Source organism: Pempheris klunzingeri, chromosome 15, assembly GCF_042242105.1.
Source record: "Pempheris klunzingeri isolate RE-2024b chromosome 15, fPemKlu1.hap1, whole genome shotgun sequence".
Taxonomy (NCBI): Eukaryota; Metazoa; Chordata; class Actinopteri; order Acropomatiformes; family Pempheridae; genus Pempheris; species Pempheris klunzingeri.
In genome coordinates, this window is record NC_092026.1 from 22,352,471 (window position 1) to 22,379,140 (window position 26,670).

Here is a 26,670-nt window from a genome sequence, read left to right on the forward strand (position 1 = left end):
AACACCTTTTTGGTGCGGAAGCAGGGGACGAGATGGTTTCATGGATAGTTGAGCAGTGCCGACAGTTACACTTGCTGTACATTAGCCTTGTTATCTATGGCTTCACTCTCCATTTACCTAACAACATGGTTGTAAAATACCTGGCTAAACACGCACAAACACGCTCAAAGGTCCCTCTGTGTGTTGGTATTAAATTAGTGTAATTGGTCAGGTCTTATCTTGTGCAGTGGCCATAGTTATCAACCATTGGCCATTAACATTACACCAATAATGAGCTTGTAGCAGTCAGTCATGTGAAAGCATGACCCATGACCTTATAAACGCACTCAGCCAAAGGTACTAATGTTAATATGTATATGTTTTTTTTGAAGTGTCTTTCTGATCTCTTTAGGACTTTAAGGCTATATGTAAGGTTAATGATGCTGCGTGTAACTTTAGAGCTTCTTCATGCGTCTCATACAGTTAACTTTTAACACATAAGGCAAGTTCCCAGCAATCCGTTTAAGCGCAGAGCCTTGCCAAGTTCAGAGGCACAGGGGGAATTTGTGTCGGTAGATTAGCAATAAATCATCCAATAACTCGACGACGAGAAATCTAGGGAGGGCAGGGGGGTTGTTTGAAATTAATCCAGCCCAAGCGCTCCAGGCTGGGCCGAAAGATAGTCTATTGTTGGGAAAGAGATTTTCAAAGAAATGAGTTTTGGCTGGTGACCAGTCAGTTTTTTTCCTCTCTGGGAAGTGACAGTGTGACTGATTTGTAGAGACTTGTGGGTTCTTGCTCTGATCCCACCTCTGCCACCAATTGAGCGTTGTGAAGTCAGAGAGATGTCTGCCTCCTGCTTCCTTCCAGGAGCATGCTCACCCAGTCACTCATATGCATTGCCCTGTCCTCCTCACTTAGCATGATGATATCACCAAATGTCACCAAATGTCACCAGTCTGTTTCAACTTGTGCGCGCTCTCTCTCTCTCTCTCTTCTCTCTTCTGTCCTACTCTTCATGCATTGTTGAACAAAGTGCACTCTCCCCACCGTTACACAGCCACCTCATGGTCCCACTGGCAGCTTCACTCACCCTGTGGTCCAACCAGTGTTTGTGTAAGTCGATGTGCATGTCCGATAAAGGAACAGCCAGATCTCACTATTTTCTTTGTCTTCTCCCCTCTTTCTCTTCTTCCTCTTCCTCTCCCAGGAATGAGGGAGCACCCGCCCATTCCTGTCATTGACCTGGCAGACCACATAGAGCGGCTGAAGGCCAACGACGGCCTCCGCTTTTCCCAAGAGTATGAGGTAAGAGCCAAGCACTAATGCTGTATCAGTGTGTCCCTCTCTTTTATGCATATAAATGTGTTTCTTTCTTATCGTGTCTGGGAGGAAGTTTTGTGTTTATGCCTCTTTGATACCATATGCATGTATTCTAATGGATTATAGAAGACTTCTGTCACAGACATTCTTCAGTCATTTTTACAACTCTATTACCAATCCCACTAGGAAACCAACACTTACATTAAATGCTGCGAGATGCTTTTTCACAAAACTAGCAGGTGGCGAGTTGCTTAAGCAATCTGTGTGTGTCTTGATGTTTCTCCTAAGAATGTTATTTTGCAGGCAGTCTCTCCGATGCAACTCAGTGAGGGATTATCTCTTGTCAGTGTTCTTCCTCACAAAAAGAGGGTGCAAATTTGCATTTAAAGTGGCATATAGTTGGGTTGGGGACAAAGCAAGGCCAGATGAAAAGGAGAGGCATCCTTGAATACTGAAAAACAAGAGCTGTGTTGTATTTATTTGTTCTGATTGTTTGATCTGATTTGTCTAATCAGCTCCATTCCTCGCATTGATGGAATCAACAAGGCTGTTGGATTGATTGGTTTTATCTTTTTTTTTTTTTACCTTCACCCAAAAGGTTATGTGATTGCTTTCATCTGTTTGTCTCCGACCAGCATATGTTGCTACAGCATGAAATTTGTGCTGCAATTTCACACTCCCAAGAGAAATAACCGATTTATTTTGGTGACCTCGTGACCTTTCTCTGAGCATCACCACAGGCCCAAACTTTGGCTAGCGTTTTATAACTGTTCTGTTTTGTGCCCTGTCCACTGTTTGCTGTGAAATAACATCGCACTTGATAGCCTTATATAACCATTCTATCATGTACCCAGTGGCTTTGCCCACATGAAACAATAGATTAGAACCATATATCAATGAAAGTATGGTCTTTTATGAAATCTGTAAGAAGGAGCCATTATAATGTGCGATCATATACATTCAGAAGAAGAAGCAGAAGTTACTTTACTGTTGACACTTGTACAAAACAGGGTTTAGAAACTGCTTTACAGGGTAGAAACAACAAACAGAAATCATGAAAGTGTATCGTAAAAATCATAAGGACAATAGTGCCATCAATGAAACAATACACATGATAAGCAATAAAACAAAATACATTAATAAAGAATAAAAAAAATAAAACAAATGGTATGGAAAGGTAAGATAAAGGATGAGAGGAAGGCTAAACTATAAGAGTGTTTTAAGAATTTTGGGCCACCAGGAGAACAGTATTTGAGGGTCCATGACGGTACATGGGGAGTTATATGTTTGGATGCAAAGTTGCTCATAGTATGTAATTCTAATGGATTGGCTATCTGGTTCACTGTGAAATTAACAGCTAACTGGGGAGATAATTAGGCCTTGGTAAAAATCTGCACTCAATTAAGTGCTTTCTTGTGTTGCTCAGTGCCTCTCTAGCACATCGCCCTCCCGGCCTGTTGAGTTAATGTAAAAGAATCAAGCCAGAGAAGTGGCTTGTATGACTGCAGGCAACCAGCCCAGTCACATTCCTCCCCTGCACCATTCCAAGCCAGGGAAGACCCCCTTCGTGGCCAGGCAGATGGCCGCCCGTCTCTTTGCCAGCCAAGGCGCTGTGGCAGAGCTCATGGCGCTTTGTCACAGTCACGTTCGCCGGCTGCTCCCGTCGCGCCTTACCCCAAGGCATGGAATTTGTAGAGGCTTCACCACTTCGTCTCCCTGATGTTTTTGGCGGACTGACACTTCCTTTACCACCAACGCCAGTCCGCATCACACTGAGCAATGAGCACTCTGGGTAATGAGCAGAATTTGTCAATCAGACATGCTCCAGCTCCCCCTGACAGGCTGTTTTATCGCAGGAAGCAATATTACACTGCAGTCGTCATAGCATCATTATGTTTATTTGAAAGCATTTCCAGTGTGTCAGCAAGAATACCTTGGGCATTTGTTTCTCACCTATTCCTACCATCTCTACCTAACTTGTTTGCTAGTTGTCATCAGTCTAGTGTGCCTGCTGTGCTCACTGAGCTCTCAAATGGATATGACATGTTTTGACTGCAAATGAAATCTTTCTCTTCGTACTTGTGGGCAAGGGCAGATAAATTGGCAGTGCTGAGCTCACAGCAGCAATAGTCAATAATAGAGTAATGCAAATAGCATGTACATTGCTTTTTCTGTAAATGAACTTGGAGTCTGAAATAGCTGGTATATAACCTTTATGCTATGTTTTCATCTACGTAGGTGCCACTTTGCCCTATAGAATAACATATAACATAGTGAGAGCTGGACAACAGTAACTTTTGTTGTCTTGAGAAAGCAATTGAAAGCCAGCAGAAATTTGCTGTAGTTGTGGTTTCCAAATTAACTAACATTTATCTTGGTTGTTATATTAAGGCAAACCTCAGCTGCCTTACGTGTAGCTTAGCACAACACCTGTGCAACACTTTGACAAAATGCTATTTTGGCTTCACTTCTCAGCGCAGGACCCTAATCTCCATGCCTCACTATGCACCCTTTATTTTATCCATTATTCGATAACTATTATAATGTTTGAGATGTCAGGTTCTGAAATAAGATAACCTCTAGTAATTAAATTAGTGATACAGCCACATTAAGTAAGTTAAGAAATTTCGAAGGTGTCATTATGACTCTGGGTGGATTTGTGAGGCAAAAGGTCTGGGGAATTAGTGGACATGGTTCCGGTGTGAGCTGAGGGGGATCAATACGGAATAACAAGAGCCTCGGTGACATTATCGAGCCGAGGGATGGGAGGCCGTCACATATTTCTCTAGATCAATATGTATGCAGTCTACTGTCGTCTTAGTCTGAGAGACAAATGACGTAAGAAGGAAACAAAAATACAAGATAGGAAAAGGCAACAGAAATAAAACACGGGAAAAGAAACAAAGACAGAGGATGAGAGGAATCATGGTTACCGCAGGAAGTCATGCATGTAGCTTCCCAGAATAAGGTAATCCAATAGGACCGTCCTAAAGGGAGTGTTTGTGGCTGCCTGCAAGCCTCAGCAAAACCTTAACTCATTACCCAGCTAAAACAAACATCGCCATCATTGGGAGGAATATGTTTACTCTTGTTTTGGTTGATGTAAATCACCAAATCAACCGGATTGACTGGGTGACAGCAGACTGAGACGTACTTTTCCCTTATTCCTTTAACCTCCTGTCTTGCTCCATGTTATTCATGTAACACTCAACAGCCTCCTTTTGTGCTTCCATTTTCTTTCCTTTCCTTCTGCCTGCGTCTCTCTGTCCACTCTCTCACAATCGCTATCTCCATCTTCCTGTCTTTTTTCTTTACTGCTCTCTCTCACAGTCCATTGATCCAGGCCAGCAGTTTACCTGGGAGAACTCTAACATGGAAGTCAACAAGCCAAAGAATCGCTATGCAAACGTCATTGCCTATGACCACTCCAGAGTTGTGCTCACGTCTGTCGATGGTAAGAGCTAATGCAACCTTTTAACCCCTCAGATGGCTGCTGACTGGGGTTGCCATCGATTGAGACCTCCTTAACAAGTACCAAGAAGATTTTGTATGCCTGCAGCTGCTGCTTTACAAATCTCCAGTTGTGTCCGCATGTAACCTTTTTGATCAATATCGAGTGTTAATCACAGATATATAATTTATATATTGGTAAGTACCATGCATCATAGGTGATTGACAGTGGCAGATTGTCTTCGTATCATGTGTGTCAGCGTGCTCCATATTGGCGAGAAAAGTAAATCAGTAAATGCATCCTGCGTTTTGATCGAAATGATCTATGTTCCTGAGCACCTTATTAGATCAACTAAACCATACTGTGGAACATATGGGTCACATCCTTCCTTCTTGTCTTTGTTACAGCCGTTCCTGGCAGTGACTACATCAATGCCAACTACATTGATGGCTACAGGAAGCAAAATGCCTACATCGCCACACAGGGGCCACTGCCAGAAACACTGAGTGACTTCTGGAGGATGGTGTGGGAGCAAAGGTCCAACACCATCGTCATGATGACGAGACTGGAGGAGAAGTCACGGGTAAGGAGAGACACGGTGTCATCTACTGTAAAACACTAACGAATAAGGCAATTAATCACTGGTTCAGTGTCGTTCTTTCTGATGTATTGATTTGTTAGCATACTCAAAGATCTAATTACATATGACTTATTAATAATAACCAACGTATGAACTCGATTACCATCAATTATTTAACTGTTAATAAGTCATAAATAGTAAACAGTGAATACTATATTAGCAATAAACTAGTTATCGTGAATTATTATGGAAGAATAAAAGGCATCAATTAATGTCTAATTTTTGTGTGACTACCTAGTTACCAAACTAACCGACAGGTGACTGCTGTGAGTGGTGAGAGTGGCAATACTTTTGGGGGAAACTAATGACATTCTTGTAAAACTGAAGGCCATTGAAGTAGATAGTACTATGATATACTAGACACAGAGTGTTGACAGACAGAAATTGAGTTTCCGGACATACATATATATATATGTACATATATTTATTAGCTCGACACTGGGGAAGTAACATTACACCAAACAAAGCCTGAAGGCGTATAGACACTCGGTCCTACTTTAAAGCAGGATTTGTCAGCCTGATCAAAGTCACAAGGACTTCAAAGGGTATTTTGGTTGTTTGCGGACAGTATCGCTACATGTTGCTTCTCTTCTCCTGAGTCTTCTGAGCAATCTGTAAAAACTTCTGCATGGATTCCTTCTAAAGTTTGTGAAGCAATATTGCACAACAGCTTTTCACCGTTTCCCATTTTTTCCCTTTTTTCTTTGCTAGTTATGGTGGAGTTAGGGTGGCAACTTTGCATATGATGACAACACATGCATACCTTCTACTAAAAATAACAAAAAGTTTCAGCTAAATTATGAACATGTACTGTGCAGTTACATTTAGATTTTCATAGTAATGCAAATTCTATTTCATTCATTATTGAAGAAGTGCTCAGAGAAATCATACTTGATTGCCACATATTTATTTTTGTAACACCATGCCGTGGTTTCATTGACTCTCATTTGTGTTTGCACTCTCTGAATTTGGCTCTCGAAAACCACGGTACTATAATGAAAACTCTGAAGTTAAGAGGATTGTCACCAAACAACACTTGTGTGCTCCTAAAAATACATCCAAGCTAATGAAAGCTAAAAAGGCGCACATGGCCAACTTGGGATTCAAAATTGGGATGGGTTTATTTAATTACCACCACAAAATCATGCTGATGAATTCCTTGGAGGAAATAAATCAGCGTGGAGCCCAGCCACTATGTGGTGCTTTATAAGTTTGAGCATATGGTGCCCTAATGAAAGAGAGTCCCCAGACTATGTACAGGAGGTAACAGGGGTTGTAAATGAAAGAGTTCATTTCCAAAATCCTAGACATTGATTTTGTTTTAAGGGAAGGTGGGAGGATCATTACTTGAAGCTCAGATCATCATTCATATCTATAGTCAGTCTGTAAAAAAGCAATCGTTTTGTCAAGTAAAGACTTAAATTACTAACTAGCCTTCAAAACGCACCATCATCTGTTTTAATTTTGAGCTATCACTACAATAAATCATCCAGGCAAATTGTGGGCCCACTATGTCTGTTTGGAACAGAGCTCATTTATTTGTACCTTGGAGAATATCTGCCGCAGGGTTGTGTTTGAGAAGATGATTTTTATTACACAGGCTATACCCATCCTCAAAAAATACCTTTCTATGCATTTAGTGGTAATTTCAGATCCCTGTGACAGAAGACCTGGCAACCCTGCTTCGATCTCAAGAGTCACAGCCGCGTGTACATTCACAGGGACAAAATAATGGAAACACCATAACACAAGGAACTTCTAGAGTAATGAAACAGCCTCTCAGCCCGTCCCTACCTCCTGCACACATCTGAGAATCAGTTGGCTTGGAAGTGCTATTGAGAGAGACAGAGAGAACCAGAACCACCTTTCACAATTTGGGGTGGAAACTTTTTTTTTTGCCGTATTTTGTCAGGGTCCCTTGAAATCTTTATTATAACATCATTAAAAGGGGTGGCGCTTTGTGTATTTCCTAACCACCAGAGGATGTTTAGCTTTCCCTTTAAGTGCCAAAAAGGGCATGTTTTTATCTGCATAACTGGCATTTATACTATGGAAAAACTGTCTGCACACAGTACATTAATGTGTTAACAGCTCATTTCTCTTTAAACACTGTTATATATAAATCACAATTACAGCCTCCGCTCTACAGACTAGTAAATGTTAGTTAAATGACAATTTGCTGAAAGAATGTGATATAAATGTCTGTCACAGTTTTTAAATGGCTTTTTCCAATTCCATATGAGACCGCTAACAGTGAATTGAATTGATTAAATTGCTTCTGCGTCACTCCTGAAAACAACATGATTTAATATGTGGAACTGTCAGAGAGCATTATCTAAACTATTTGCAAGTTTATAATGAACAGACATCTAATGAGACATCACAACATCACTAACGGCTCGCTGTACTCCTAATCATCACTACGTTTTCAGGGGTTTCTGTTATTTTGTCCATAAATTCATAAATACACACGTCTTTTTTTGTGTTTTTCTCACTCGCATACACGCGCAGACATACACATATGGTGCATGAGTCAACCTCCCACCACCCAGCCAGACTGATGCCTTATGCCAAACAGAGCAGGAGTTTGACAAATATGATGAGATCCAGCAGCAGGCAAATTTCAGCGTCCTCTAACTCTATGATTACCGGTTAGTAAAACCCTAAAAGGTCAAAACTTGATATGAGACTGGTAATACTCATTTGTGTCTGTGTGTGTCTGTGTCTGTGTCTTTGTCTGTGTGTCTGTGTGTGTGTGTGAGTCTAGATAAGAGGTCTATGTCCTCTGCAAAAGGCCAGGTGACGACATGTGAGAACAAGGTTCAAAGCAGCATGATAGTGAAACCTGCGGTGTGTGTGTGTCTGTGTCTGTCTGTCTTTTTATGTGTGTGTGTGTGTGTGTTTGCGAGAAAGAATATGCCACCCAACCTCAGACAGCACAGAGATATTCATTACAGTGGTGACTGCTAATCTATAAGTTTGTACTGCAAGTGATTCCCAATCACTCATTTGAGTTTCTCCTGCAAGGTCTACCTCTGCCTCTGAATGGGAGCTGTCACCAAGGGAGGTGAAATGTGAGGGGGTGAATTTTAGCGCATTTTGTTTGTCGATTTGTACCAGCTTGCTGAGACAGCCAAGGTGCTTCGAAAATGTCAGCTCAGTGCTGCAGTATCAATATGATTAGCTTACCCGCGCCACATCTCTTCCTCTCATGTTATCCAAATCAATAACAGCAAGTCCTAGTCCCAGCAATTCTGACATTAAAACAGAGTTTGCATTTGCTCTGTTTCTGTGCAATGACCAGCAGTACTTTTTTTTTTTTTTAGCCAATACTATTATTCAGAGTGCCTTTGACTGATTGAAAATGGGTTCAGCTTTTCATTACAGACTCGTGGTAGGTGGAGATGTTAGGGATTCAACCTGCTCCACAAATCCAGACTACGTGTCACCAGCTTTTCTAAACAAGATTTTATTCTTTGAAATATACACTGAGAATCCACTGAGCACAGCGGCCAGAAGCACGACGAATCAGCAGGCTAAGCTGAGTGCGTAGATAATGATGTGACCCATCACTTCTGGAAACTCGCAGACCTTATGAGCAGCTTTTAAATTAGGTGTTCAAACCAAATCAAACCAAGCATAATTATACAACTGCATGGCCTATTTTTGACTCCAAATTACTATTAAATATTTTATTGCCTTTTGAAAACAAGGCGCAACGTCCAGCGACTTTGTGATTCTGATGTCTGATTACAGTCTGACAAGGATGGGTTCTTGTAAATATTGTGAAGAAGTGGATTGCAAACAAGTGTTTAAAGTCATTTAAAATCTAATCCCACTTGAGCCCTGCCAAAGAGAGGGAGTTAAGTGAAAACTGTGGCAAAGGCCAGTCCATCATTTTCATTGATGAGTGATCGAGTGAAGCAAAGCCACCCAGTGCCAGTGTTTGGAGGGTCTTTAGTCTCATCCACAGTCAAGTTTGTTCTGTGCACATATGGAGCCAGGTGGCCCAACCTGCTGTTCCTTCACGCCAAGCGAGAACAGGCTTTTAGACATATCTCCCTCCACAATGCAGCACCCAATCATTACGAATGTGCCAAAAGCATACATTACAAAGCGTTGCGAACCACCTGACAATTAGCTAATTGAAAATGATCACAGGCTGGTAAAAGACAAAGTGGGCTTTTTAATGCCCTTTTGAAGCCCGCTTCAGATTCAGACATGCATGGATGCACACGCACATGCTCAGATCACTTGAGTTCATTTTTGGGGAGAAACAGGAGCTGACTCTGAGGCTTCAGTTTTTAATTAGACAGCGAGCAAAGCCTTTGATCTGACCTCTCTAATGTTCCTCTCCTTGTTAATCAGTGTGATCCTACAAGCCCTCTCACTAGCCTTGTGGTGGATGTTAGCAGCAGTTCACTCCTGACAGTGTGAGTCCTCTCTCTTGCTCTGCCAGGTGAAGTGTGACCAGTACTGGCCGTCACGTGGAACAGAGACCTATGGGATGATCCAGGTCACCATGCTGGACACTGTGGAGTTGGCCACTTACAGCGTCCGTACATTCGCCCTCTACAAGGTACAGTGCTGCCTTTTTCATTTGCAGTTAACCATATATCGAGACATGCTCATGAAGGACATGTTCCCAGCAGGTAATTGTGGTTCATTATTCCTGGGGTCACATTTTAAAATGTAATTTCCTATTTTTCTGAAGACAGATAAAGGCTATTACCACTGGAATTTTTTTTCACTGCTGTAATTGGTTTTTAACATCCAAGATTTGTCTCTTGTTCTCTAGAAGCCAATAGAAGATTTCAGTTTTTCACTTTGATTCATACACTGAAGTGCCATGATGATGTGACTGATGTTTCGTCCTTTATTTCTCCTCTACCCGGCCTTTTTCCATTACTTACTTATAATTTCTAACATTATTATAATTCCTAATTAAATGCAAGTCTCCAGTTGGAGCAGTTACTTGGTTTCAATCAGGAATGATGACAATGCCAAGAAACCATTTCTGAGAGTTTTTCAGTTCACTTCCAAAATTATGCACATTATCTACACCTACACTTAGAGTGGTCCCAGCCATGAAGTAGAGCATATTATGTATGCTGTTATCAGTGCGTGCTGCTTAAAGTAGTGACATTTTTGGCAATTAAATGACATGTACATTTCCAATTTTAACTGTAAAGTTTTAAGTCTGTTTAATCAAAAACAGCATGCTGTGTGCTCCCAAGTTTTTCTTCTAAAAGCATCCAGTGGCACTTTACTATTTCACCGTATCACACTAAGCTCAAACTTAAACCTTTCTGCTTTACCGACTCTCCTGCAGAATGGCTCCAGTGAGAAGAGAGAGGTGAGACAGTTCCAGTTCATGGCCTGGCCAGACCACGGGGTGCCAGAGTACCCCACCCCCATCCTGGCCTTCTTACGGCGGGTAAAGGCCTGCAATCCTCCAGATGCAGGGCCCATGGTGGTCCACTGCAGGTGAGTGTGGACAGGAACAAGCTCTGTATGTGTAAATATGTGTGTATATAGTAAATGAACTGCATCTTTGAATATTTTCCATTACACCATACAGGGCACAACATGCAACTGAGCTGTTGTATGCCAGTAATTTTTTTTCCTTTCATGAATCTGGCTCAATACTTCTGTGCGGTGTATTTTTAAGCCGGTCAGAAAGCCTCTCAGTACACTCCTACTGCCACAAACTTTGTGCACAATCTGCTGTAAGAATTTCATTACGGTCCAGCTCTTGTGGTACAGAGAGTAAATCCTGTAAAACCTGGAAAGAATGATGTCCAGTTATTAGCTGTCAAGCATGAAGAAAGAACACAATAGGACTGGAAAATGTGCCTTAGCTTACAATACTGTTCTCAATGCACCCTGACACATCTCAATTTTTAATTTCCATACCTTTTTTGACCACATTCATGCTGTCGTATAACTTCATAAGGTACAATTTGATAAGTGTATACCCAGCAAAAAAGACAGAAGATTAGATGAATTGAATTCACATTCTCATGTAGAAACAGATGTCTGATAGCACAGAACCGATTTTGTAATTTGTATGATAAATACTTTATATATACTAAATCAGAACTGATGTTATTAAGTTCTTTATAAGGGCTTTGGTTTCCTGTTCAACACTGAAAGTGCTAGTTTTATCTCTATAGGTGTCTACCAATGTGTTTGTACTATCACTGGATCTTCTTATTCAGTGCAAACTTATACTCTGACTCTGTTTTTCAGTGCGGGCGTGGGCAGGACCGGCTGCTTCATCGTGATTGATGCCATGCTGGAGCGCATGAAGCATGAAAAGACTGTAGACATCTACGGCCATGTGACGTGCATGCGTGCCCAGAGGAACTACATGGTCCAGACCGAGGACCAGTACATCTTCATCCACGAAGCCCTGCTGGAGGCCGCCACCTGCGGCAACACTGAGGTGCCGGCACGCAACCTTTACGCCCACATCCAGAAACTCACCCAGCCCCCACCCGGCGAGACGGTTACTGCCATGGAGTTGGAGTTCAAGGTGACTGATCAAGTACACACCTCTGACAAGTATTACTTAAGGCTGTATTTGATGACATTTTCAGGGAAATAAATTAACTTTTAATTTTTACCAGTGGTGTTGTTGACTCCTGCAGGATGTAATGAAGCGTTTAACTTAACAAAAGACCTTTCAGAGCAGCTTGCTCTTATTTATAGTGCACTAGATTGTTGACAGAGGTGACATTGTAACACTCTACAGGAATTTCTTTGAGTTTATGTTGATGATTAACAGAAAATAATGTCACTAGTGTGTGCGTGTTTCTCAGCTCAATTTGATCCGCAAGCTCCAGGTCATCAAAAGGGCATCCGTCTGACTTTCAACCCAGTGTCCCTATCGTGCCATGTGATCACATAAAGGCTTAAGCATATTTGAAATAATTAATTCACCAAATAAGCCAATGCACAGGAATTTGTCTCAGGGACATTGCTGCTGAGACGTCCCTGGAGACACAGCAGCATCACATGTTTCAGGGCTAAATGGACCAGAACAAACACAACAGAAACACAAACACGCCAACACACCTATATGTGGAGAATTACAAGATGACTGACACTTGCACATACACACAGCTGGTGTTCAAGGTGACTCGCAGTCACACGCACACCTTCTGTCAATAGCCATCGACTGTGATGTTATTACACACTTTCCTCCCAGCGCGGCTCTGCCATTAGCCCTCTTATGACCATGATCCATTCTGTTTGAAGTGATAATAGCATCTACACTCCTGCCAACGATGGAGAATGAAAGAGTGAGAGAATGATTGCGGCGTATGTGGGGGCCGCAGCCTCCGTGCCCACACAGTCTGGCCACAACACACGCACACACAAATGATCCCGGAGTACTATGACTGTCCATACACACTCCTGTGCTGTCCATCTGTGCTGTGTCCACTGCCAGCACTGAGCTTGTCACGCCTACAATCCTCCAAGCTCTGGGATTCTATGGGAGACAAGTCCACTGCACTTAATTATACCTACCAGCAGAATTTCTGATTTATCTTGACAGGAAACTTTAAATCTAGATAGAGACTTGACAAGGAAGCATTTCAGACTTCTTTGTTTGTTTACTCCAGGTCACAGGTCACTCATTTTCTCCATCACTCTCCCTGTCTGGTGTCTTCCCAACTTTGATTAAACAGAGACTGGCCAACTCCAAAGCCCACACGTCACGCTTCATCAGCGCCAACTTGCCCTGCAACAAGTTCAAGAACCGCCTGGTCAACATCATGCCTTTTGAGTCCACCCGTGTCTGCCTGCAGCCCATCCGTGGCGTCGAAGGCTCTGACTACATCAATGCCAGCTGCATTGACGGCTACAGGTCTGTAAAGGACTTTAACTTCAGGATGTGAGCTGAATACAATGACTGTTTTAGCGTTAGCTTTAGCTTTAGCTTTAAAGGACGGAGCTGCATTGTTCTATATTTATCTCACTGTCAACAAATCCCATCAAAACACCAAAACCAATAACGCATTAGTCTACTACTAGTCTACTTTACCACCCACACCACACTACCTTTGGTTCCCATCCCGAGGTCCTCTAGTGAATATTAAATACAGCAGGACGACAGGACAGCATGACAAGGGTGGCATTGACTCAAAATTCACTACAGCTTTCATGGTAGTGAAGGAACAAAGAGGCCAATTTTAAGACGCAGCAAGAGGCAGCAGGACAGTTATCCTAAACATACATACAAAGCAACCAATAATCTTTTTTATGGCTGTACAGTGAAATACTAAGTCACATGTCAAGCCATCTCAGCAGGTTGGACCATGCTGAAAATAAAAAGTGAAGATGGCTGCCTTACAGTCCTGACAGAGCATCCAGGGAATCCAAGTGTCTGCTGATGTTAATGAGTCATAGACTTGAGGCAAATATTAAACACAATTACTTAATTTAGGTTTGTTAACTTTTATAATTACTCTTTGCCTCCTAATGTAAGGCTATAATCCCACATGATTCATCTGATTTGGACGTTAACATCCTTAAATTAAATCTGAGGGGCTGCTTTTTAACCTCACAGTCACTGGTTTATTTTATATCAAATGTCCTGGAGGTGCAGAGTCAGCACAGCAGAAATGGTATCACTCTCCTGCTACCTTCCTGACTGCACCGACTGTGACGGGTCGGCAGTTGTTTTGGGCATCACAGATTGTTACAGGTGTGAAAAATACAGTTGCTATTCACAGTGGACTGGATCAAAATGTATGGGAGGGGGGGAGAAGATGAGTCTGCAGTGGGCAGTATCCAGTTGCAAGAATTACTCCCGGCTCTGTCAATGTGGCTCTCATCTGCTGAGCCACTACCACTTTCATATCGAAGCTACTGCATGTCCTCGTGTGCTCTGTGAGTCCAAATTGCTTCCTAGAGGGAGGAAGATGAAAAGGCAGCTCCCTGTTTTATATCTATATAAGTAGGGACAGAGACAGACGGAGCTGACTCTTCTGTGGTTGAGTGTAGAGCAAGGGAATGGATTTAGCAAGCCTGAAATGCCATTCAGTCCATATGGGGTTCTGCTTCATACCAGGCTGTGACATAGACAACACCTCCACCCCCACCCGTCGAACTCCCCCCTCTTCTTCCAGTCCTGTTGTTAATGAGAAGGTGCTCCACAGAGGCCGACCCTCTATTGTTGCTGTGTAAATAGCATAATTGCAGCAAGAGAGTATTGTAATGAAGTGTGTTTTCCTCTCCTCCATGTTTCTCCCCTTTTCTCTTTTTTCCTTCCTTATTTTTACCCTCTTCTATCTCTGCCTCTTTCTATTCTCCTCTGTAATCTGTCTCCTTCGCACCTCTTTCCTTACTCTCTCTCTCCCCCCACCCTCTTCTCTCCCTCGCCATCTTAATTTTCCATCCAAACATCATGGCGAAGACAGACATATCCGGGTGGGGACCTGTTGTGTGCACCAGTGGCGCTGTGTGATTAAGCTGCTTTTAAAGTCCGGGCATAAATAAAAACTAAACAGGGGCCTCCAGTGCCCTTCACCCAAGTGCCTTCAAGAAAAGCCAATAATATGCTAAGCTAATGAGAGGCGAACCATTGATTCCAGCTATGCTATCAGGGGTGCGAGCCCTGGATATGCTCCGATGCAGGCTGGAGTTTTAGCATTGTAATGAGGTTGAAATGAAACACTGTCCTCAAGCACTGCAGTCATGTGGGATGATGCAGAGAGTGCTTTGTGCTTTTTGGCAGTGCGCTCATCAGGACACTGTGTGCAGAGAAGTCAGTATTGTGTGATACGGTTAGAATTGTTTTTGTTTTGGCTGGGGGCTGTTTTACGGGGAGGTTAGGGGGTCTACCCTATCAATTTGAAATTTAGCATTCATTCCCTGCGTAGCTTCCCTTCCCTTCCCTTCCCTTTCCTGCCTCCTCTGCTCTTAAATACCCCTTTGCTACATTCTCGTTTTCTGTTTTTTTTCTTCTCTCTTCTCTTGCCCGCTTTCTTCTCCTCTCCTCCTCAGCAGTCAGTCCTGTTTTGCACTCTGATGACCAGCTGGAGCGAACAGTGCTCACTCTTTTTATCTCACATTTTCCTCCACACAACTTCTCCACTCCACTTTGTACATCTTTTTAATTTGATTCCTCATTCTTTTGCTTTCCCCTCCTCATATGCCATCTCCGCTCCTCTCCACCAATCTGTTGTTTCTTTATTTGTGCGAGCCAGGCCCTGAGCATATTCTAATCTCCCGGTTCCACATTAGTGCCTCGCCTGCAGCACCTTCATTAGCTGTTCAGCCGTGGCTCAGTGTGTGACTGAGTGTGTGCGTGTGTGTAGTAGCGTGTCTGAATATACATGCGAAACTACTGCACGCATGCATGCGTACACCTGGATGCAAGCTTACATGTGCTGCAAACATGTGAGTGTGTGCGTGCACGCTCGTGTTTTGTGTTGGATTCCTCGTCTCCCGCTCACTCTGTTGATCAGTGCGCTGCTGCCACCTGCTGTTTGACAAAAAAACCTGTTTGGTTGGACCAAAGTCACGTAGGACACCAGCACAGCTCTGGCACCACAGTGGATGAGCTCATCTCTAGTTTAGTGAGCATATCAAGTGCTCCCTCTCTCTCATTTTGTGAAGTGTTACAGAGAGGAAGGAGGAAGAAGGGGCTCTACTCAGGCTCAGTAGCTCAGTGATGATGATATTTGCCAAGGATTATTTTCTATGTTCATTAAATGTGTAGCAATTTGTCTTGTTGGCTTTGGGGTAGAGAGATTTTGAAAAACCTTGCAAGGACAACAGGACTGTACGTACTCTACAGTTTGCAGCTGAATGCTGTCAAACTGCTTGTTGTTCTGGGTTTTGATTCCCTTTCCTACAAGTCACGCTGCTGTATGTGCCTCGTATATAAACGCCCACCAAACGATATGCGTTGCTTTCATGAAGCAGATATGGAGTAACACACAAGGGTCTTCCCCAGCCTTTGAATGTTATTTGAGTATATTTGTGATTGTATTCGTATCTGTTTTGTTGTATGCCACAAATCTTTTCTATTATGAAATTTTAGGGTGTGGGGTGGATGAATGACCTTTGCCTAACCACTCTACAACGACACCACTCCTGTGTCATTAAATGGTTATATTAAATTATTACATGGTAAAAGGACCATAAAGTTTATAATTGTTACGTGTAATGTTTAACCTCTGCCTGTGTGGTGTTATGTCTCTAGACAGCAGAAGGCCTACCTGGCCACACAGGGGCCACTGGCAGAGACCACTGAAGACTTCTGGAGGATGCTGTGGGAGCACAACTCCACCATCATTGTCATGCTCACCAAACTACGAGAGATGGGGCGGGTAATACACAAACTCATACTATTCAGAAATGCATGGAGCACCTGTAGGGTCACTGGACCATAAGAGGGAATGATAATCCTCGTGGTCAGCGGTCAGTTCAACTAAGCTACTGCGTCACACTCAAATATTAATTCATTCCAACCCTGAACAGTAACTTTGGTTGAAAGTTAACTTCTTTATCAGCATTGCTGGAATGCATCTGGATTGAAACTAGCATTCTACTGTGTCAGATCTGTCAATATTGGCTGCATTTCAAGCATACTGATAATTCCCTTATGGCATGACTGCATCACACTTTATGAAAAATGGGATCTGTTTTGGTAATAAGGGAGCTAAATAGGCCTTTTTCACAAGGGACATTTTGGCTTGTCACAGTAGGAAAAGCACAGGTGAAAATAATCAAATGAATGAGGGAATGATACTGGCATTGTGCGTGCTGGTTTATTGTCAGGACTTGCTGGGACGGAGCCATCGCTAATGTTAGCAGTAACACCTGTGCTCTTCCTGCTACGACAAGACGAGGTTTAGAGTAGAGTTTCAAAATATGAACAGTGACCTTGAAGAGAATTTAGGGGGGGGGTTCTGGGGGTACCACAGATAAATCAGGGAGTGGTTTACCATTTTGGGAAATATACACTCTTTGTTTTCATGCGTAGAGTTAGATGAAAATATCAATACCACACTCACACATCTGTCTGTTAAATATGAGGCTGCAGTAAGGAGATGGTTAGCTTAGCTTAGCACAAAGACTGGGAAAAGGGAGAACCAGCTAACCTGGTTCTGTCAGAAGTTCCCTCTGGATTCTGTATTGCATGTCATACCCTTTCTCTGCCCCCCCCCCCAAGACAGATTTCTTTAGCTTTGGACAGAGCCAGGCTAGCTGTTTCCAGTCTTTATGCTTAGCTAAGATAAGCAGCTGCTGGCTCCAGCCTCAGATATAAGGGACAGATATGAGAGTCGTATCAATCATTTCATCTAACTCTCAGCAAGAAAGCAAATAAGCAAATCTCCCAAAACTTCAAACTGTTCCTTTAAGGAAAAAAAATCAAAGCTCTCATCTTGGCACCAGTTTGATTAAATCCATAATATCTCTGTCTGAGTTGTTTTTGTGATTATATGGGTGATTCTGTCAGCACTCAGCTGCATTTTATAGCTTTTATCAGCCTCTCATCCATAATCACAGTTTATGAAAAAAGCCATCACGCACACCATCGCTGTAGTTAAGTGTACAAACAAATGAACAAAAAGATTTTGCCACCTAAGATGAATCAATCAACGGACAGTATTTCAAAACCACTGATTAGTCTCTCCCCAATTTTCGTTTGTAAGCAAAAGGCTCAAAATGACTCATAACTTACAGAAACCCTTACTAACAATATCCAGGCAGTCGTTATGTGAAAGTTTATTTTTGATTGTTCATTCTGAATGTGAAATGGGATTCTTCAGATATCGGTACTTAAAACATTTGCCTCCTTTTTCTTTTGTAGGAGAAGTGCCATCAGTACTGGCCAGCAGAGCGTTCAGCCAGGTACCAGTACTTTGTGGTGGATCCAATGGCTGAGTACAACATGCCCCAGTACATCCTCAGAGAGTTCAAAGTCACAGATGCCAGGGTACGTTGGATTCACTCTGTGTGTGAATATCTGTGGGTTTGCCCTTGTGCGTGTGTGTTAGTGTGTTCACGTATGTGCCTGAGTGTGTTGTATGTCTTTTTGGGGGGGGGGTGAGGGTTGATTGGCATTTTACACAAATACAACCATCCAACTTAAATCCATCCTAATTTTAGGTTTTCATACGAATGATGACAGTCGTGCTAAGTGTTAAGAATTATACCGACTGTGATTTCAAGGTAGAGATGATCAGAACGTGTCCCGTGTTATTTCTCCTGACAGGTTGACATGAAGTGAATGCACCATCAAACATGTTTACCCGGATTTAGTAGCAATATGCTTGCTCTATGGATTGTGTGTGTATGTGCGTGTGTGTGCGTGTGCATGTGCATGTGTGTGTTCTCTGTGAAAATACATGAAAAGCACAGCCTCCAGTCCCTGAGGGCCAGTACTGCAACTCCCTGTGATGCAGTAGTTTCAATGGGCTATAAATATACTTTACTGTCACCAGGAGGCCCACAGCACAGCAACACTCTAATCCTGCATCCACTCCTTCTTTCTCACACACACACATGTATATATGTATATAAATGTATATACGTATGTGTGTGTGCATTTTATGTGCATGTGTGTGCAGTGAAGAAGAGACAGATTAAAACGGAATGAAACAAAAAAGAAAAATCCTAATTTTGAATCCACACATGCTTATACCACAGTGCTCTCAAATGTGTGACTCCATGTTGTAGTTAAGAGTTTGTCAGTCCTGGTTCATGAGTGCCACATCCCTGCTGGTCATCTTAGGTGTAAATTAGATGATTCAGTGGCTGGAGTGAAAACCAGCAGGGTTACATTCCTCATGGGCCTAAACTGAGAAGCCGTGCTGTGCTGTGCTGTTTATTTGGTGTTTAGTGCATATTAGAGTGAAGGCCACAGAGAAAGTACTACAGAGTGTCATTTGCACATTGTCATTATTGAAGCATCAAAGAAAGGTCAGCTGAAGTATGCACACAATATACGTCACCTTCATGTCAGTTTTTCTACTTATCATACTTATTCAACTCCTTATCTGCTGCACCTCAGGATGGCCAGTCCAGAACAATCCGCCAGTTCCAGTTCACCGACTGGCCCGAGCAGGGAGTGCCAAAAACAGGAGAAGGCTTCATTGATTTCATCGGACAAGTGCACAAAACCAAGGAACAGTTCGGACAGGATGGACCAATCACTGTACACTGCAGGTAAGGACGGGGTAGTGGCACAGAATAATCCAAACATTAGATAAAGATGGCTGCTACTTCAGAGCTTTGTACGTGGAGCAAAGTTCACGGTTTGAAATGTAGCAGCAGAGTTCTAATAATTCACTCTGCAGTTTCAAATGGAATCTAATTTGTGTTCAACAGGCACAAAATGCAAGCAATTGAGATAATGAGGGAGATGTTTGCCAAATTTCAGATTTCCTGTGATTGTCTGCACATCGTTTAACACTTTTAAGATCATTTGAGGATAATCATATGCAGTGCATGACGAGAGCAAAAATAATTATTATAATAAATAAGACCACATTTTCATTAGTCAACCAAAATTTAGTTGCAGTACAACAAGATTTGATACCTTCATTTTGAACATTAAAGAGTCATTAAGAGTTTATCAGTCTTAGAGAGGAGATGGAATAAATACTCTTCATTTACAGTGCCGGGGTGGGCAGGACCGGAGTCTTCATCACCCTCAGCATTGTGCTGGAGAGGATGAGGTACGAAGGAGTGGTCGACCTCTTCCAGACGGTGAAGACACTTCGCACCCAGAGGCCTGCCATGGTGCAGACTGAGGTAAGTTCAGAGCACCGACAGGGAAATTGTTCATATTGAATGTGACAGGGCCACACTGACAGGACGGTACTCCAAAGTCAACGTTGTATAATTTCACACTGTAAACTTGATTTTATCTAAAGTGTCCTTTTCTTATTTGACTTCCTGAAAAAATGTTCTTTGGTCAAGGTTGTGAAGGTGTTTCAGAAATCTCAAAGCAAACTCTTTTATTGGTATCACAGAGGTCCAGCGTTAAATTGTCTACAAATTAAGAATCAATGTATACGTGATACAACAAAAAAAAAAATATTTAAGAACGGTTAAGAGCAGAGGAGGGACAGACAGACAGACAGGCAGACAGGCAGACAGACAGCCAGACAGACAGATGATAGATGTGTGCAGAACAGACCAGAAAAGCAAATTACAGGTATGATATGTAATATTCCATACACGTGCCCAGACTTTCTGACTTACCTCCTTCTTCTTCTTCTCTCCAGGACCAGTACCAGTTGTGCTACAGGGCAGCACTGGAGTATCTGGGGAGCTTTGACCACTATGCAACATAACCACTCCCACCGAGCAGCCTCCCTGGTCAAACCTCTCAGGAGCGTGCCAAGTGTCCCATCTCAGTCACCATCCACTCACTTGACCCCCTAATAACCGACCCCTCGCAGCTACCGGAGGGAAGGAGAACGGGACGCGCTTGCTGACCCGGCGATGGGTTTAACCAATCACAGAGATCCACGCTGACTTAACCAACCACATGAGATTTTGCTTTAAAAATAACAACAGAAACATAACAGTGACTATGACAAATACGACAACTCTTGTACAGATGCGACAGCGCAGACTGGCAGTTCGCCTTTCTGCTCTGTCGAAGCCAAACTTCCCTGATTGTCAAAGGCTACTGGTAGCACTAAGAGAGCACTCTCTTTGTGTTTATGTTAATTTTATTGTCAATATTATGATTCATTATGTCAAATGTTATCTTTAGTATATTTTTTGTTTTTAATAATCATTTTAACATCAGACATTTCTTCTGTCTTAAAATGCCCAGCCTGGGGCTTGCATTATTTTCATAATCGGTACTTTTTTTGTTTATATTTTTATTTTAGGGTACTTTAGCACAAGGGACATGTATTTTTAACACGTCCCTAGATACTAATACAGGAGGACCACTGTTCTCTGAGCTGCTGTCAGATTTCTTTTGTCACATGACATTATTGTTTTATTCATGATATGTGTCCTAAACATTGTTTTTGGTCTTATTCAGTTCAATAACTCAAAAAAATTGCCTTGTTACTTGCCGTTTGACAAAAAAAAAAAATCAACTTTGAGAAAATTGATTTCAGAGCACATTTGCTAGTCGACTCGCGAGTTTGTCCTTTTGCAAACATGGTAGCTAGTTATAAAACAAGAAGTTAATTAGCTAACGAGACTAAATCAGAGGTGTACAGAAATGGAAAGCACATGATTTCTACGTTTATTTGTTCTTTGTTTTGGTTTTTCATCAGAAGCCTATGGCATTGAGGCCTTCATACTCCACAGCGGAGAACTTATCTGAGGAAAACAGACTTTTATACCCAAAGGGTAGTTGACAGAAAAATAAACTCCCTGATCTCTGAATATAGTTGCTCTTCAAGTCCCTCCCATCTCCTCGCTGCCCATTAGCCTGGTCGGTTTGCTGGAGTTGAACCACACAGACCAAAAGGAGTGGAAGTGGTTCATATGGGCTGAGGAGTAGAGCCGTGAACGCTGGCACCTGTACAGAATCAACCATTCCTACCAGAGGGAAAGAGACTCAGCCCTTTGGACTGAAACCTGATATTATTTTATACAGAAATAGAACTATAAATATATATGTACACATATATATATATAATTATGATTGATTATATATATGTACAATTACACATAGATATATACACAGCTTCAAAGGTATATTGTTAAAAAGGATTAATTCTGCTGATCTACCAACCCTAGAGACTGCAGAGAGCCTGCTGTCCTAGAGTGTGTATTAATGGAAACACCGTTGTATCTACTGTACTACCATAGTAACTTCGACAGCTGGTTGTCCGTCTGAATGAGGAAAAACAGCACAACCCCCCACCCCACCCATCAAAATGGACATCACCTCACTCAGCGCAGGCCATCGCACCAATCAAGCACACATCTTCTCCCACACGAGCCGCTGGAGGGGAGCGTCTGATCCGAGAGGCCTGAGCGTCGTGGCGGCGGCGGCGGCGGTGGTGGTGGAGGCGGTCGTGGGAGGGAGGGGGGACTTGAAAACGCTGGCGAAAAACTCAAATGTTCATTTTTACCTTGTGAATGCTTAGTGCTGTAGGGGTTCGATCTGTTGTACACACAGTCTGTTTTCTATTTGTTGATAAAGAACTGGAATTTAAAAAGAAACTGTTGATGAAAAAGAAAAAACATTGATGTTAATAAAGTTAAATAATTGGGTTTTTGTACAAATCCTGGCTTGTGGTGCTTTGTTTCTTGATCCTGTCTTTGCAAAATGTGAATTTTGTTACATTATATTCTTAACCGCTAAATCTGTTATAGTATAAGTTTGTTGTTTCCTCCAGTACCCAACTACATGTCCAGATAAGCTGGGTGCTGGAGGTGTGGCACTGAGACACCCTCCAATTTTTTTAAAGTCCTTTCGAACCAGTTTCCTTAATCAGCGTTTTATTCTTAGTGATGGGGTCTAACATGAACATACTAAATATTTACAAGATTTTTTATTATTTCTGACAAAATAATTTTAACTCAACATCCACTTACCAGCTTTTTTCAGGGCTTTCTACCACAACAGATGGTGTTTGCTCAGTTGTCATGGAGATGACTCAGTTGTCATCACTAATAACTCCATTAAAGTGATTTCGCCTAAGACATTTATTTGCATTTGTTTTCTTTCTGGCTGCTTGCATTGGCAGGGCTGTGTTAGAGAAAGATCACATATGTCACATATTTTCATATATCCGTTATATTAACAGTTATAGAATCACAGTCTAATGCTCATGTTCCTATGGAAGGACCCTTTTTACTAATCACCCCTTGTTTACTAAATAGTTATCTAATGTGGGCCATATTATTCAAATGTAAGAATTCTTTGTGTAAAATGTATTGTCCATACAACAGTGCCCACATTGGTATTGAAAAAGTAGTATCTCATTTTATGGATGGAAAAATGTAGTCATAACGTCAGTGATGACTCAACGTATTGTTATATAGTGATTGATTGAATGAGGGAGAATGAATGACAGTTGTTGGGTTGTTTGCTTATGTTGCCATGGAGATGCCAATTTCAATCAAAACGGATCAGGCAGATTTGTTGGGTTTTTGAGTCGTACACTCTTATCATATGATAACTAAAGATGACTTTAGCTCATTTTAACTGTGAAGCCTATAGAGAAGGTTTTTGGGTGCTTTAATCTCTTTATTTTTTGGTGGGTCTTTCTTTTTTCACAGTTTCTATACATGTGTATGTACATATCCATGTGGGTGTGTGTGTGTGTGCTCACAGCCTCTCTGCAGTCCTCTCGGTCTACTTCTCACCAGCAGCCCACACAGCCTATTAAATCACTGGCTAACCGTAATCTTGGGGGAAAAAAGTTGTGATGACTGTATCTGTGGAAAAGCCTGCAAAGGTATGGTTTGTATATTTATCCTCCGTGTAATGATGGAAGGAAACAAACAGGGTACCCAACTCTCATGTACCTGACAGATTAGTTGTTGCTAGTACATTCAGTAGGAGTAACATGCTGAAGAGGGTGAATTATTTCAAGATAAAAGCTCACAAATAGGTAATAAAGCTGGATTTAAAGAGTAATTACCGTTGCTGTTTTATCCATTAGTGCTGCTCTATATTGTCTATTTTGCAATCCAGCAATATCATAATTTGATTTTGTTTTGACTGTGTACATAGCTCTGACTCACACTGCAGAAATGAACACCTTTTATGTTAAAATACATTGCTGTTGTTTCTTAATTTCATCAGTGATAATATTCCGTTTATAACAGTTTGTTTACGTGACAATTTTTCCCCTTTTAACATGTATTGAAGAGTTTTGTAATGTGGAATTTGGCCGGCAGCATTTTACAAAATTTTGTTTTGGATCCCACGGAACCAACTGGCATCACTGTGGATGTATGAACTGTGTCCAGGTGCGTGTTTTTTTTTTTTTTTCTTCATTCAGAGGTGTTAACTCTATCTAGCGTTTCATGAACACCTGTCTTTACTTTACTAAGAAACAGCCAGAAACAACAGCCCAGCTCAGTGACCTGCTATCGCTGTTATCCTTAGCAGATACCATGAATAATCCGATTGGGTAAGAAAATTAGAAAACATCTGCTTGACTATTCTACTTTGCAGTATATTATGATGCTGTGGCATGTTTTTTGTAGAAATGATGCACTTTCTGCCCAAGATGAAGAAGACCGTGAAGGGGAGTTGCTCTGCTTGAAGATTAGAGACCAGTTGGAGGATTTGTTCTCCGACAGCCACCTGGCAGAGGATGGCTTCCTGCTGAAACATGTGCAGAAGAACAAGGAGGGCTACGTCAGTCTCAAGCTCCTCACTTGTTTGAAAAAGGTAGAAAAAAGAGCAAGATTTCGTGTGCTTTCTGTGGTGTTTACATTCCTCCAGTCTGAATAAAAGTAATCCAGTAAAATGCAAACAAAGCTAAGCTTGCCATTCTTTGCCGCAGATAAAGGTTCTGACCACAAACTGGTACATGACTCTGGCAGGAGCAGTGTACTCAGAAGTTCTGGAGGTTAATGATGAATGCACCAAAGTCAGACGGATAGAGCCGCTTCCCGAGTGGCTGCTGTGTTCCCCAACCAGCAAGCTCCTCCTCGCCTGGAACATTTCTGTGGAGAAAACTGGAAAAGACGGAGCAGCCCGAGGCCTGGAGCAGCCTTCGCTCTCAGAGAGGATCCTCCAAAAGTTCAGTGCTCACGGCACCATTACTTCAGTCTCAATCCTGCATCCTGGCAAAGAGCTCCCCAAGGAGCTGCAGTGCTATGCCAAGCGTCACAAACAGCTTGGCCAATATTTGTGTGCAGTGGTGAAGTTTGATAATTTGGATGCGGTCCGTAAGGCCTACGGTGTCCTGAAAGCGGAAGAGGAGAAGTCTGACAGTGAGGGCATGCATGTGGTACCTTTGGGATTCCAGTCAATGCACCATGTCCACACTGACGAATCATCAGAGATAAACAACAGGGACCAACCAGGAAAATCTCAGGAAGATCCACTTGAAACCTCAAAGGATTCAGTCCAGGAGGAGCCAGTTAACGTGTCTGACGAGACTCCAGACACACATCAGCCCCAAGAGTCCATGCAACAAACCCCTGAGCAGATCTCCGCTGACTGTCATGCCCAGTCCTTTTCTGGTTTCAAACAGAGGCACTCTAGGATGAGCTGGTGCTCTGGAGACTGTGATAAAGACAGTTCTCAGGGTCCCTGGGTGCTGAGGCGCAAATTTGCAGCCTGTGCATTAAAACCCAAGGTGGCTGGGAACCTGAACGTGTCCTTCTTGATGCAGAGAGTGCTGCGTCAGCCTTCCGGCCCTGACGAGACCAAGGGCTTTCAGAACAGAGGGAATCTGCTGCAGCAGGAAGAGATCAAACTCTCCCTTAGATGAGGTAATACCACCTGTGCAAAGTAACAGTGGCAGATCTGTGGAGCAACAACACACATTTAAAATCGGCCAAAACAAATAAAATATCTTTTTGCACTAAATAACAAAAGCCATTGAAGTGTTGGTATCTATATTGCTGAGACATTGTTTATGTCGGGCTACATGTAGTTGTGAACCACTGACAGATGGGGGCAGCATTTAGCTGTGTTCACATCTATTATTTTAAACACCGACTTCTTCCTACTCTTTAAGCTGTAGTTGCGTAGGAGGTAAATAGACAGCAATGCATGCAGATAGACTGCAACACATATTAGCTGGAGGTACAAATTGTCACACAAACTGAGATGGTTAAATGCTGAAGTCAGAATGTCTCACAATCCCCACATGCCTTTTTTGAAGCACCAGTGGCCTCTGCACCTCTGGGGCCTCAGCTTCTCTGGTCACAACCGCAATTTGCAATGTATATTTGTTCTTGGGCCAAGATGGATTTACCTTGTTACCACTTTCTCCAAGACAGAGGTGTTTTCTTTCAACATGAAACGCTCAGTAAAAAGCTCTCATTGTCCCACTGCATCTTTTTCACAAATGCCTGTTTAGATTTTGGTTCTCTAAAAAGTAGTTTTCCACTCGCTGAGATGACATTTGGCTGAAGGCTACTTGTCCAATCATCAAACCACATCTTGTGCAAGACGAGCGTAGTAGCAACATTTGTGCCTTATTTCCAGCCTTTCTAATGACACCTCAACTGGAATGGTGTGTTTATAGTGTTACTGATTGAGGGCTTCCTTAAAATCATGCCCGAACCTAAACAAAATGTGTTTCTTCACTCATCCACGCCCAGTGGAAAAGATTCAATCCGAAGTGTACGGGAT

The 26,670-nt window shown here is 42.3% G+C and overlaps 2 protein-coding genes across 6 annotated transcripts in view; both read left to right on the plus strand.

The window, feature by feature from the left end:
• Nucleotides 1-22,629, plus strand: part of LOC139214224 (receptor-type tyrosine-protein phosphatase F) — a 156,840-nt gene extending 134,211 nt beyond the window's left edge. For all 5 annotated transcript variants that reach the window (XM_070845017.1, XM_070845016.1, XM_070845020.1 and 2 more), the window contains 12 exons: nucleotides 1,190-1,287; nucleotides 4,633-4,756; nucleotides 5,161-5,336; nucleotides 9,853-9,972; nucleotides 10,726-10,880; nucleotides 11,646-11,931; nucleotides 13,091-13,269; nucleotides 16,615-16,741; nucleotides 18,229-18,354; nucleotides 19,432-19,586; nucleotides 20,039-20,174; nucleotides 20,651-22,629. In XM_070845017.1, coding sequence (XP_070701118.1) covers nucleotides 1,190-1,287; nucleotides 4,633-4,756; nucleotides 5,161-5,336; nucleotides 9,853-9,972; nucleotides 10,726-10,880; nucleotides 11,646-11,931; nucleotides 13,091-13,269; nucleotides 16,615-16,741; nucleotides 18,229-18,354; nucleotides 19,432-19,586; nucleotides 20,039-20,174; nucleotides 20,651-20,719 — 1,751 coding nt within the window. In that variant the 3' untranslated portion in view covers nucleotides 20,720-22,629. The remainder of the gene's footprint in view (nucleotides 1-1,189; nucleotides 1,288-4,632; nucleotides 4,757-5,160; nucleotides 5,337-9,852; nucleotides 9,973-10,725; nucleotides 10,881-11,645; nucleotides 11,932-13,090; nucleotides 13,270-16,614; nucleotides 16,742-18,228; nucleotides 18,355-19,431; nucleotides 19,587-20,038; nucleotides 20,175-20,650) is intronic.
• LOC139214207 (la-related protein 6-like) lies at nucleotides 22,277-25,801 on the plus strand. Its single transcript, XM_070844975.1, has 4 exons — nucleotides 22,277-22,417; nucleotides 24,408-24,487; nucleotides 24,564-24,750; nucleotides 24,866-25,801. The coding sequence occupies exons 1-4, from the start codon at nucleotides 22,277-22,279 to the stop codon at nucleotides 25,799-25,801; spliced, it is 1,344 nt and encodes a 447-aa protein (XP_070701076.1).
• Nucleotides 25,802-26,670: the final 869 nt, after the last annotated feature.